General features: G+C 40.6%; 1 protein-coding gene across 19 annotated transcripts in view; it reads left to right on the top strand.

Annotated features, from left to right (window-relative positions):
• wrn (WRN RecQ like helicase) overlaps positions 1-14492 on the top strand; it is a 37714-nt gene extending 23222 nt beyond the window's left edge. For 6 of the 19 annotated variants that reach the window (XM_084400318.1, XM_084400307.1, XM_084400309.1 and 3 more), the window contains 15 exons: positions 574-666; positions 747-876; positions 1122-1292; positions 1695-1792; positions 3287-3350; positions 3427-3512; positions 3652-3733; positions 3885-3997; positions 4445-4559; positions 5172-5294; positions 7237-7399; positions 7491-7615; positions 8757-8924; positions 9263-9412; positions 13460-14479. In XM_084400318.1, the coding sequence (XP_084256444.1) occupies positions 574-666; positions 747-876; positions 1122-1292; positions 1695-1792; positions 3287-3350; positions 3427-3512; positions 3652-3733; positions 3885-3997; positions 4445-4559; positions 5172-5294; positions 7237-7399; positions 7491-7615; positions 8757-8924; positions 9263-9412; positions 13460-13573 (1795 nt within the window). In that variant the 3' untranslated portion in view covers positions 13574-14479. Of the gene's footprint in view, positions 1-573; positions 667-746; positions 877-1121; positions 1293-1694; positions 1793-3286; positions 3351-3426; positions 3513-3651; positions 3734-3884; positions 3998-4444; positions 4560-5171; positions 5295-7236; positions 7400-7490; positions 7616-8756; positions 8925-9262; positions 9413-13459 lie in introns of all 19 variants that reach the window. The other 13 variants (XM_084400323.1, XM_084400312.1, XM_084400313.1 and 10 more) reach the window with 6 other exon arrangements.

The raw sequence follows: 14492 nt of genomic DNA, 5'->3' as shown, positions 1-14492 counted from the left end.
AATAGAGACGCCAGAATAACAATATTCATGATTCTGGAGCTGAAAATACAGGATTATTTTAGATGAATATGCTTTCACTGTCACTGATTAGATATATTTATAATAATGTAGGCCACTTTTACTAACATCAGACATTTGGCATTATCAGGACCCACAAATATTCCCCCATTGCTTTATTATCATTATATTCAACATTATATATATATAGTAGTTTAATGTAGTACTGACACTAAAACTCTGAAAACTTGAATTTGTTTCTCACTCAGAAATTTTCATTTTGGGTGAACTATCCACGATACATGTTGTCACTATCCACGATACATATTATTGCATTTTTGTATTGCAGTATATTGTGACACAATATATTGTTACACCCCTAGTTGTTACAAAAAAACCCAGCAAATTTAGTGGGAAATATTCCTACTTATGACAATAATGTCAAAAACTTGTGAATAATTCGTAACATTATTATTTAATTTTTACGTATTTATTAACACTTACAATCCTATTGAGATGTGATTTTTGTAATGTAAAGGTGATGATTTTCTGAGCATTGTGTGAATTGTATCGTAGGTTGATTTTGTGTCATTTCGAGGACAAGCGCCTGAGGAAAGTGACGTCGGGAATTCTGGGTAGCAGTGCGTGTTGTGATAACTGCAGGACAGGGTGAGTGGATCTGCTCTCTGTGTGTCTTCAGACTGCTCAGTTCATGGAGGATGACATGCGTTATGGTGTTGTGCTGTCAGTGTGAACCGAGGCGATCCAGAGCCGGTCCTGCAGGACTTTGGCTCGTGTGCCTATCAGCTGATGAAGGCCGTCAGCACTATGGATGAGAGGTTTGGCATCACAGCGCCCATCCTCTTCCTGCGGGGCTCAGTACGTCACACACAACACCCCTTAACATACGATAACATGCAAAACCAAACCCTCTGCCTCAGAATGTGGCCGAGTTTGTTTTATGTCACTTAATTCAAATCAGTTACTTATCCAAAAAGTCTTGTCTCAAGATGAGGGGACGCAAAAGGAAAAAATGTTTATACTGCGTCAATGAGGCCTTTATCTTTCACACATGAGTTTGTAAACTCAGAACTACAAATGAATATGTGTGATCTCTGCTTCAGAGCTCTCAGCGGGTTCCCGATCGCTTCCGGAAGCACTCTCTGTTTGGCATCGGCAGGGACGTCTCGGAAACCTGGTGGAAAGCTCTCGGCAGAGAACTGGTGGCTGAGAAATATCTGATGGAAGCCACAGGCCACAACAAATTCAGCACTCTCTGCAAACTCACACCCAAGGTACTCACACCCAAGATTACTCATGAAGCTTTAAGTAAAGCATGTTTCAGGGGTGCGTCGCCTGAGGGGGAGAAAAGTGGGACTGCACTTTCAGCCGAGAGAAGAGGAAAGAAACGCTCATTGGACAGACATTTCAGCACTTTATTGGCGGCAGCATGCACTCTGCACTGGATTTATTGTCTGGAGGCATTCAAATCTATACATCTGCCTCTCATGATGGTGGCATTTATGGTAGAGTATAAATAGGGGGATTTGTAGGTGCCATGTACACTTATAGTACATGTTAGAATTATTACAGACTTTCTGCGTAAAATGTTAAATCTTCAACAATGTTTTCAATGCACACACTTGTGGAAAAACCATGATGTGTTCATCGAGATTGTTTGTGAATGTTTGGCTCAGGGCAGATCGTGGCTGTGTAAAGCTGAAGATGAGCGGCACAGGCGACTCCTGCTGCAGCCCAACAGGGATCTGTTCATCAGAGCCATCACCGTACCGCGGTAAGACCCGCACACACACATGTGCACTGTGTAGGTGAGGACACACCGGGTCCACGTGGCAAACCTGAGTTAGAGGGTTGTGGCCAGTTTTTTTATTGGCCGTGCAGCAGGGATGGAAATTAACTTTTTTGTCCACCGGCCACTGTGGCTGGTCGATTTCAAAATCTACCAGCCACTCAATGTTTTTACCAGCCACTTTCTTGTTTTTAACCAACAATGTGTAACTGCATGTGAAAATTAATACTACAAGATCTACAATACTTATGCAGTTTATTTAATCTCAAGTCTCAATGAAATACTGACATTTTCTCTTTCTCTCTTAAATATATTTCTCTTTTTTACCTGGATGTGGCATTTGAATGATTCGTGGTCTTTTATGGCTTCCAGTTTTAGGTTTTTAGTCCCAACAATGAAACTAGGGCTGGGCGATATGGACCAAAAGTCATATCCCGATTATTTAGGCTGAATATCGATATACGATATATATCCCAATATTTTTTCCGCAAAGTGAGAGCAAATGTTCAGTCAAAGTCAAAGCCAAATATGACATGTCACAAGTAGTTTTATTGAAACCGGCTATTTCCACACACACTAGTACTGTCCCCCTTTACTAAGAATATGACTAATAGTAAAGACTAGTACTAATAAAAAAACATTAGGCCTATGCTAAAGCTATTAAATAGCAGTCCCAAACTGCTAGTTTTTGTTAATACAATGTTGGTATGAGCCACTAGAGTCATTTAAAAATATAAAAAATAACACAAAAGAAAAATAAAGTGGCATTTTGGGGTTAATATGTAAACGACAGTTACCATGGTGAATACACAATGTTAACAATAACTGTTAATGAACCATGGAAACTGCTCCTGATGAATAGAAAGAAAATCATCCCTGCATTACTTTTATTTTGTGTAATTTACAACGTAACGGCGTTGCATGCTCGTAGTTTATTTTGCACTTTATATACAGTGAGGCGATACACAGCGCGCGCCGCCGCATGCGCGTGCAGTTGAAGAGTGTTCGCTACGAGGATAACGGCTGACGTGACAGGACAAGAAAGTCCGTTTTTCTGAGGTGAAAGACTTTATTTCAGCGTACACTTATGTCCTCTAAAAGTGTCCGCCGTCTGTGTGAAACAGTATATTTTTATTTACCCGCCACGGTGGCCGGTAGGTGAAGCGAGTTTACCCGCCACAACACAAAATCACCCGCATTTGGCTGGTGGCGGGTGCTAATTTCCATCCCTGCCGTGCAGTATTTTGCTCACAGATTCCAGTTCATTCAATCTAATACATAGCTCATCTCTAATGAACATTTTCTTGTGTTTTTTTATCTTCAGTGATTTACATTGTGTTAGCTTTTATTTTGTATGATGTACTTCATGTAACATTGTGAAAGGTGTTCTTTTGTTGCAGAATAGCAGGCACTGGACATTTTCCTGGCACAATGATCTCTGTGTGCATTTTTCATTGTATTCCTGGTGTGTCTTTGCAGGAGAAAAGCAGATCCTGCACATGTTGTGTTTACTGCTTCTGACCCGCAGCCAGATTACACTCGGGTCAGTGTCAATGCGGAAATCTTCCTTTCAATGAACCGTTTTACTTTTAAATGTTTGATTTTATTGTTTTCTGCAGCCCTCTCTTGTTTCTTTTCAGAGGTCAAAGGTCAGTTCTGGAGTTGACATGCCTCAGATGGTGGAGAAAGCAGTCTTTCCCTCAAGGTATGAATTATACATAAATAATTACAGAAATTTTGACTTCAAATTGGCATTTTTCTTTGATTATGGTTTGTGTATGTTGTTCAGAGGTTTGCACCACTTACTGTTTCACGTAACAAACTGTCTTGGCATGTGTTTACAGATCCGCTGCCAGACCAACCCAGATCCGCACTGAAGTCCGAGCCCAACCTCCAGCGGTCTCTGCTAGAGAGATCCAGCTACAGGTACTGAACGTAGATCAGCTCTGCCACAGTGAGGATCAGCCCAGTGCTGACATTTATCAATCCTTCTGATTTCTTACGAGTAACTGAGTGATTTCTGAAAGCTCTGGAAACAACAGCCTGAATCAAAGTCTTGTTTCTTCTGTTTTTGCAGTCTGAACTGTATGGCAAGCTGGTGTCTGAGCGTCAGAAGTTAGCTAGTCTCAGAGACATCCCACCAGCTCTACTGGCTACCAATAAAATCCTGTTGGACATGGCAAAATTAAGGTAACGTTTGCTTGAAGGAAAGGGTTTGCTGGGCTTTGGATAGTGTAGTATTTTACTACGGTCACATTTACTGTTGCTCTGTGCAATCTCGCAGACAAAATCTAGTTATTCTAATAGGAATCTGGAATCTGTGCCACTGGGAGTTTTGCGTGAGGGCGAAAAAGTTCCCCATGATGCAGATTTTGCTCTTTTGTCACTTGAATTCGTTGTGCTGACCAAGAGAAAGCTGCTTGTCTTGAAAGAGTCTTCTGTATGAGCTGTGCTTCATACATCGCTATGCTATTGACTGTAAACAATGGACCTTATGTGACCGCACTTTGTTAAAAAAGCCAAATTTGTACTGACGATTTAAAAGAATAAATAAACCGGTGTTATAAGGTGGTGATGTAAAACTTAGGCAGACATGACTGTCATATTTTGATGCTTCATGTGGACTTCGTTTGGCAGGCCGTGCTCCACATCCAGCTTGAAGCAGGTGGACGGTGTTTCAGAAGCCAAAGCGTCCATGCTCACGCCTCTGATAGATGTCATCGCCCACTTCTGTCAGACACACAGCCTACAGGTACTCATAAACACTGCACATTGGGCACTACTCTTCAAAAGTTTGGGATCAGTACGTTTTGTTTTGAAAGAGGATTCTTATGATCGCTTGCATTATTTGATGCTTTTTTTTCTTATTTGATGCAATAAAATGTATCATTGCTGAATAAAATGACTTATTTCTTTAAAAATGTGATCCCAAACTTTTGAACGGTGTGCAAAAATATTGATAGTTTGATGTGCAAAAATAATGACTGTAGGTCACACTTTATATTAGGTGTCCTTAACTACTATATACTTAACCGTTAGATTTAATACACTTACTAATTACGTACATGTCGGTGCATTTTAATTATATTTAAAGTACTTGCATTTAAATGACAGTTGTAGTTACACTCTCTTTACTCCTAAAGCCAACCGTACCTCAAACTTATTAGCAGTAAACGTGCGAGTGCATAGTCTTGTGGGTATTCTATGTTAGTACATAATAGTTAAGGCCACCAACTTTTTTTGGGGATTGACCTGTCAGCATCCAGGACCATGTCCATACATTTTATAGTGGATGTTACTGATTTATCATCTTTAGGAGGAAGTGTTACGCTGTATGATTATGATGAGATGTTTTGTGAATCAGGTGGATGTTTCCTCCAGCTCGCCTCCACCCGTCCCAACAGCAGGCGTAGCATCTGTGGGCCAGTTTCTGCCGGAGAGCGTCTCCGTCACTTACAGGCTGTTCCAGGTGGAGCACAAGAGCATGGTACGACATTCCTCTCGTATTACTCGCCTTAAGTGCAGTCTCGCTCATGTGTTTTTGACAGAATTATTATGCCCAATGTCCATCGTGTCCAAAGTGGAAAAACATAGCAGTGTAGCCGGGTCAAAGCAGATGAGCATGTCAGAGAAGGTGAAAAGGAACAATAAAAAATAAAAAATGTACTTCCACACAAAAAAAAACGAAAAACTCCATCAAGTGACCTAATGGTGTCCTAAAACTCCATCAGGTGACCCAATGGAGAAAAAAAAAACCTTGGGAGAACCCAGGCTCAGTCGGGGGCCAGTTCTCCTCTGGCGTTTATTAACTAGAGGCCGGATTGTAATTTGAACTGTAAGATTAAAAATATTAAATGAATGCCTGGCTGAAGAGATGCGACTTTAATCTAGTTTTAAACTGGGAGAGCGAGTCTGAGCAACGAACACTATCAGGAAGGCTATTCCAGAGTTTTGGAGCTAAATGTGAAAATGCTCTCCCTCCTTTGGTGGTTCTGGATATCCTAGGTATGACCAAAAGCCTTGAATTTAGTGATCTTAAAGAGCGCGATGGATTATAGGGCGACAGAAGATCCGTTAAATAGACTGGAGCTAAGCCGTTTAGGGCTTTATAAGTCAGTAGCAATACCTTGTAATTAATACGGAACTTTATAGGTAACCAATGCAGTGATGATAAAATCGGTGTTATATGATCATATTTTCTTGATCTAGTAAGAACTCTAGCGGCGGCATTCTGGACTAACTGTAGCTTGTTTATTGAGGATGCAGGACAACCAGCTAATAAAGCATTACAGTAATCTAGTCTCGAGGTCATGAATGCATGAACTAACTTTTCTGCGTCAGAAACTGATAGCATATTACGTAGCTTAGCAATGTTTCTAAGGTGGAAAAAGGCAGTTTTTGTAACATATGAAATATGATTTTCGAAAAACAGGTTGCAGTCGAGTATAACACCCAGGTCTTTTACTGTAGAGGATAAAGTAACAGGACATCCTACTATGTTAAAATAGGACTGGGAAACATTAACTAATTCTTTAACGTTTACATGAATTCATTAATTTTAGGTTCATTGCACTAAAGATGTACTCAAGTCACTGTCTGTTAGATGAATTGCATCAAGTGAGTTTTGGGCGGATGAACTGAGCGTGGTGTGATTGAGGTGGTGTGTTTAGCTGGGGCACGTTCAAGTTCAACGTTTGCAACGTTTTGCTACGGTGTCCGGGTTGAACGACATGTTTCCTAGAAACGGTGTGTAAAGGGGTTTGAGACACGTTTTCTCTTGTTTGGTGGGTGTGTCAAAAATGTCAGCCTCAGCAGCAACATGTGTATAAACCACCACGCGGTATTAAAGAGACTCGCACTATGGGTCCAAGTAAAGACCTTTACTAACGTGTCCGCTGCGGCTCGGTATACGCAACAATTGAAGATATTAGAGGACATGTTTGTCGTAAGAGTTTTATAGTAACAAATATAGCATATCAACAGTGATCAGCAATAATGATAAGCCTAATACACACAATAAAATAATAAGGTCATATAGATCATAACACAGTCTCGGCGGTGAGAAGTGGATTGTGCTTCACCTGAGATGAGACGCAAATGTTGGATCACAATAATTAGGAACCACAGTTTCCACAAACCCCTTCACTGGATTGGGGTGTTCTCTTGTATCCTGGACGGCGAGGGCAGTGACTGTAACATCGAGCGTATTTTGCAGAATTAAACACGTATTTATACAGATTTCACCAGGATCTGAAAATTCTTCAAGAAGAGCACAGAGAATGTCCTTCTCAGCTGCCGTAGTTGCAACTCTTGCATCATCAGAACAGGGTGTTCAACGCACCACCGTTTCCGTTTAAAAAACGGTTTGCAACTTTTTGTCGGGGCTGAACGCAGCCCTGGTGAAGCAGCCGTTGTGTTGTGTTGTGTAGAGGCAGGTGGCAGACGCGCGCTCTCTGCCCATGGCTGTGGTGGAGTCTCATCTGCTTCAGGCACAGGAGTCGGGCTGTGCTGTGGACACGGGCAGAGCTGGACTCTCAGAGGACCTCTACAACACCATCAGGAAACACATCGCCTCCACTCCCGCCAGCTCAGGTCAAACACATCAGCACACTATCACTGATCTAAAAGATCACAGTAATGAATAATTCATCTTTTATCTTATTTCTGTTTTATTCCTCAACAGATCTGAGTGATTTTAAAGCGATCCGCTCTCGTGTTCCTGAAGATATCAGTAACTTTCTGCTCAGGCTGGCGGTTTACCGACTCCAGAGAGACGCTCATCAGGACATCAGCTGGATCGAGACGCGGGTGCGTCTCACCACTCGCATTTCATCGAAATCTTTTTGTATTAGTTGAATATTTTGTTTTATTTTATTTTATTTTATTTATTAATTGTTTTATTTATCCATCATGTGTGTATATGGCAGAAGTGGAGGGCACCAGCAGGGGGCAGCACAGTTCTGTCTCTTCTGGATTAGAGGAACTGATAATCTGATCACTGCTAAAATTAATGATTTCAATATCAATATTTTTTTTACAACTGCTGTCTATTATTTATGTTTAAGAGTTTATCAATTCTTTCCACTTCCTCTGTGGTGAGCAGGATTATTCATGGTGTTTGATATATGCAAATACTAAAGTTTACTATGAATCTTTTTTTTTTTTACATATATATATATATATATATATATATATATATATATATATATATATATATATATATATATCTCTGCTGTCCCAGAAAAATGCATGTTCATAGACCCGTCAACTCCTGCCAGCATGTTGTGATTCAGGAACACACTGTAATCAGAGAATCCTGCAGTGTGGCGTGATGTCATCTGTCTTACACCACTGTATAATGCTGATGTGCAGCTCATGTTGACTGAGACACTAAATGGAATATTTGTACTTGGTATTTGTACATAATTTTCTGTGTGTGCGTAGAATGCACTTTTTCTTGCACGTTTCATCCTAAAACCTTCATGCTGTTTGTCCTCCATTGTGTGATGCGTGGCGTACTCTCGTCTGTGTTGAGCTCTGGAGTCTCAGTATTCTCACGTTAAGTCGCAACATCTGCTGTGTCTCTCAGACTGATTACGGCAGACCTACTTTATTTTTCTTAGCCGTCATCCCAGCATGCCTCACGTCCAGATGTGGCGTCATTGGCTTCTGCAGCTGTAGTCGAGTCTCCTTCATTTATATAGAGCTTTTAACAATATACATGTTCAAAGCAGCTTTGCCGTGATAATAGGAAATTACAGTAACAGAGATTGTTTTGGCTTTACAGCAGCTCTAGAATAAAGTTAGCTTTACACCTTATACTTGTAGTAAATACACCTTTCCCAGAAGCCTCTGCTAGATTTGTTGATAATATTGGTGATGTCTTATAGAAACGGTTTTGTAGATGTTTCCCGCTATTACTTGCGTGTGATGGTCATGTGTTCCTGAGATGCCAGAATACAGAGATGAAATGCCCACAGATGTGTTTCTGCTGCAGGATAAATCAGCGACAGCAGACAGGCCTGCTGTTAAACGTGTGCTTGAAGAGTCACAGCTCGAGTCTGATGTCATGGACACGAGTGAAGATGAGCTCTTCATCAGTATCCCCATGCCGCAGGTGACTGACATCACAGTGTTTCTGCTTATGATTTCTGAAATCAGTGCATATGTGGATAGACTTCACTTAAGAAAGCTAATCTTTCATTAGTTCGTATCTCTAGTCTTCCTTCTGTCCCAGGATCAATGTGGTCCTGCATGATAGTTTAGAGGGAACATTAAATCAGATTAAAATGATTATTAGTGTGCGTACTGATGTCCAGTCCCATACTCTTCACTCACTGACTGTTTATTTCTGATTGCAGCTGAGGTAAATCTCTATTGATGTGATGCACACATGATTTCTGAAATCAGTGCATATGTGGATAGACTTCATCTGAAAAGCTGATCTTTCATTAGTGTGTCCAGGATGACCCCTGCCCGAGCGCTGGTGTCCGTCTGACGTCACGTGACCCGGGTCCTGAGAGCAGTGGAATGGTCCTGGCCTCCTGGAACCAGGATAAACTGGATAAGGACACGCAGGATCTCTTCAGCGATTCCCCTGTGAAGGTGCATTTTCAAGAACTGATACATAATCGTTCAAAGAATAATACACTACTGTTCAGGAGTTTGAAGTTAGGTACATTTTTTTAAAAATGAATACTTTTATTAATCGATGCTTTACATTGGTGTCAGTTAAGATAATAATAGTTACAAAAGATATGTTTTAAAAAAAGAGCACATTAAATTAATCAAAAGTCACAGCAAAGACATTGTAATGTTACAAAAAAATTATGTTCTTTTGAACTTTCTATTCATCAAAGAAAGTGTCCACAGAAATATGAAGCAGAACTGTTTACAGCTGATTATAATCAGAAATGTTTCTTGGGCAAATCATGTCAGAATGGTTTCTGAGGATCATGTGACACTGAAGACTGGAGTAATGATGCTGAATATTCAGCTTTGATCACAGGAATAAATTACACTTTACTACCGGTGTGTATATATATTTTTTTACAATAAATTCACATAGAAAACAGTTTTTATTTTAAATTGTAATCACAATATTAATATTAATTTCACAATGTATTGTTAATAATAGAAACTGCACAAAGATAAATGTCTAGTTTCTCTGTATTAAAATAAAAAAAGTAAAATATTTTATCATGTGAACTCAATGAGTCTAGGATACTCCGAAGTAGGGATAATGTACAGTCAGCCAGTTATTACAAAATAACCCAGACAAGGTCCCGATCATAAAAATGATGAAGATAAAAAGACATTTGTTTTCATTGATCATTATGAACATTTTAAAAAAATCTGAATTCGCTACATTGCTACTGAGTGAAAATTGTATTTTGTTTAAAACAGTATTGCGTACAGCATTATTTATGCTGTTTATACAATTTTTTTATTTATCTTTTACAATAAAACTATGAATATATATATATATAAAAATTGTGAAATTGAAAATTGTTGTCAAAAAGTGACTAGTAAAGACTGTGTAAAACACTTGAACTTCAGTATTGTTCAGTTCTGAACACTGTGAGTATGATTGTGACATGGATGCTGTTTGTGATGAATGCAGCACCTTCATCACCTCATCACATGATGTTAACACACACGTTTTTTTAGGCTGTAATCTGAACCCCAACCCTTGGTTTAGGTGTAATCCTGTCTGCCAGAGTCCCTGAGCATCAGACACCGGCCCCTGAAGAGCTGAGCACTGTCGCTGCTTTAGCATGAGCCAACTGTCTTTAACCCCTGCTTGACCTTTGACTCGCACCATTACCCGACACCTCCCATTGTAAGCTCAAAGCCATTATGGTCATAAGGTTGTGACCTGTGTCACTCCGCTTCACGTCTGATCTTCAGGGGTGCAGGAGGTGTGACAGGATCAAGAAGATTTGATACTTTTGGCCCGTGTTTCTAAAAACAATAAAGGAAAAAGGCGAAGTGAAGTTTATTATGAAGACATTAATAACACAATGTAATAATACTACTTCTCATTAAGACTAATATATTGCATAATGTTAATTTTTGTGTGCGTGCTTCAGGTCTTTTCCAGTAAATTCCCGCCATAGCTGTCTAGCGTGCATCGCTCTGTCCTGTTATCACATGATCTGTGACAGAAGCTGGTTTGAAGAGCACGTCCATCATTGCTCTTTTGTCCTGCAGTGACACGAGCCTGTAGATCGATATGAGATCATTAGGGCGTCTCTAAACACACCCTCCCTGATGTTCCCTCGCACAAATGATTTAACATGAAGACTGAACAGATTGCGAGGCAGGGAGATAAGAAGAGCCGGCTGGAAGGAAATGAAGTTTGGAGGGACACATAAATGGCTTATGAGGAATTGTGACGGATGTTAATCCGATGGTGGGCAGCGCGGGGTTTTCCTCTGTTGATGCAGCTGTCTGCGTCATGCAAGCCTTCAAACCCAGCGTCTGCTCAGTGCTGTGGCTTAAGGGGACACACTCGGAAAGACAAAACCGCACGCATTTTAGAGCAGCGTGATTAATCGCAATAAATCCGCACTGATTGCGGCTGATTGGTAGTAAATACTGCCCCATCTGAACGCCAGAGGGCGCTCTCATGCAAACACGCTGAATATGCCCCGCCGCAGAAGTGCAATAATGCGCATCATTCCAGGAAACCCCTATCGCTGTAGCTGAATAAACAAGATTGTAACGCTTTGATTAAACATGACTAATAAACACACGACTGCCTTATTCTGTGTAAAAAGGCACATCATCTCACAGAAGGAGGAGCTCAGCTGTCCTTATGAAGTGAGTTTGGAGTAAATGCATGTTATTAAATGTTGTCTGTTGTTGGACGAGGTTCATAAATGCTTCTCGTGTTTGAAAAGCTGTTTGACGCGTGTTGTTTTTTCAAATGCACGTTATAAGTGACTCAAACTCACAGTGCTTTCAGATGGAGCAGCGTTTACAGAGCCGTACATCAGTGACAAACTGCGCATAAAAAATAATCGCGATAAGCCATCTCGATTTAAGTGCGATTAATCGTTCAGCCCTAATGCATTTCGCGGAAGAGCGTTGTTTTAGTTGTGCTTCAGCTCTGCGTGACTGTGGATGAATATGATCTTCACAATAGATTTACAGTGAACTCTGTTAGAGAGCTTCTTATGACAGTTTATCTGTTCAGTAAAACACCTCACTCTCCTGTGGAGTAATGAAAACACCATCACTTTTGCAACATTTCAAATCCCTCCGTTCTCTCCATCTCCTAAAGGCAAGCTGATGTTGATTCTTGTTTTATTACGAGCTCGTTCTCTTTTCTCCAGCAGACTCTCCTCTGTTCGGCGTTTGTTTAAACGGGGGATTCTCCGGAGGATGGAGATTTAGCGGCTCCATGTCAACCTTTCTCCCTCGTTGTGTCAATTAACCTCGGCCACCCCTGCCAAAAGTTACACACTGTACCTTTGAAAACCAAACATTGATTTTTCAAGCATCAATTTGTGTGTGAACAGAAAACGGTGGACCGTTTGCGCAGGAATGGAGAAAGACCGAAATATGTCTGTTTGGCAGCTTTAGTACACGTGTTCTTGAGGAAACAAACAGACTGTAAGTGTGAGGAGGGACGTGTGATATCCACCGTTACGATTTCCTCCATTCATATACACGCACGAGTCATTTGATGTTGACCAGTCCTGTTCCTTACACACACAGCATAAGATTGAGCTTGGGCCATTGTACTAGTGTCAGATTCAGTCATAATGATGATGCTTTTTGGTGTAATGATCTTGTCTTCTCACTCCAAAATCACCATATAGAGAACTGATGGCAGCAAGCTTCTTCCTCTAATCTTTGTAATTATTTGGCTTTAAAAGTTGAAAACTCATACACATGTGTAACAGAGGCCAGCTACTTAGAGCTGTGCAGATCTAACTCTTTCCCCTGAGAGTAGGACCAGTTACACCAGTTACGGTTACTTGCACCTATAATACGCCTATAATCCGAGTGATGGCTCCGTCGGACTGAAAAGCCTTCATTCTGAAGCTCAGTCGATCCGAATGAAAGGTTGATTGGAGCGAAAGGGGAGGTTAGACCGAAATAGTCCGAGATGCATATGGTTACATACATTTTGTGTCTTACAAACATATGTTTATTTAAATCTCATGTGTTAAAGGGAGTTCACCCAAAAATGAAAATTCTGTAATTTACTCAACTTTACCCTCAAGTTGTTCCAAGCCTGAATGAGTTTCTTTCTTCCGAACACAAAAACAGTTGATGGACCCCAATGACTTCCATACTATGAAAAAAATAATAATATGAAAATATGAAAGTCAATGGGGTCCTAAATATTAGCTAAAAAAAAACTCTTGTGGCTGATCTTTTTAGGCATGTAATCAGGGAAAAACCGGCACAACTTAAATTATCTCCGGTGATGTGACAGCTCATCATGACATCTACACATGGCGACGGGCTTTTGTTCAGAGTACATATTAATGAATCGGATTGAAAGGTTTAGGGTTGATATTAACAGAAGTTTGAGAATCTTGAATCAGATTGGACTTGAGCACATGAGCGTGAGCTGTAGATGCTCCGGCTGGTCTTCGAGCAGGATTAACCGTTGGCTGATGGTTGTTCCCACAGACGGCGAGTCAGCCTGCGAAGAGGAAGCTGCCTGACTGGGCTGAGCGGCCCAGCGCCCCAGTGACTGCTGCCGCCGAGAAGAGAACCAAGAAGAAGAAAGGACTTTTCAGTTGACACTCTGTCTTACTAAGCTGTGTAATGTTTTGATTATTTTGTACAAGATTTCAGATCTTTTTTTCTTTCTTTTTTTTGTTAATGGTGAACACTAATATAATCTAGTTCTTCGAGAGCGTCTCATTATTTGTCAGTATTGGTTGTGGAGGATCTGTGAGTGAAGGGGTCCAGAACAGAACAGAAGTTCTTGATTCGCACAGATCATGTTTCTGATTCTGCGAGTGTCCTGGAGCTGATCGCCACTGTCGATGTGGAAACACTTCTCCCAGGAAACGCCAACTCCCGGGCCTCAAACAACAGGGACAATAACAACGCCTTCGGAGGACTTTATTCCCTGAATTGATTCATTCCTAGGTGTAAATATTAAGAAAATAAGTCAATATTGACCAGAGACAGTATGATTTTTGAAAGTTGATATTGTTTATTGCTGAGGAGGAAATAGTTTTGTTAAACATCACAAACACCTGTAGTTAATACAGTACTGATCACCATGAAGCAGTGATTTGCATTTGACTTATGCTTCCTGTTATTGAAGCAGACAGAGCTTTCACAGAGCAGTGTGTGTGTGTGTGTCGGCCCTGTACAATTCACTTTACAAGGCTTTTATTGTCCATTCTGCTTCTGTTAAACACCTGCATTATCAAGCATGACAGATTTCTGACCCCTCCAAACCTCCCCATCATCATCATCAGTATTTCTCTGACAGGACCTTCATCTGATGCTCCTGAGCACTTCCTGTCTGAGTCTGTCTAATGGCCAACATTAGCTGAACACGAACAGCTTTAGCACAACTGTAATTGATTTAGTGACGTGCGTATTGCGCTTATGTAACCAGTGTAAACCATTGTTTTGTATAAAAATGTAACGGAAACAATCAAATTATTAAAGAGATGTAACTGTACCTGCATCTGTGGAACTG

Source organism: Rutilus rutilus (genome assembly GCF_951802725.1).
Source record: "Rutilus rutilus genome assembly, chromosome: 25".
Taxonomy (NCBI): domain Eukaryota; kingdom Metazoa; phylum Chordata; class Actinopteri; order Cypriniformes; family Leuciscidae; genus Rutilus; species Rutilus rutilus.
This window is presented reverse-complemented; position numbering and strand designations above follow the sequence as displayed.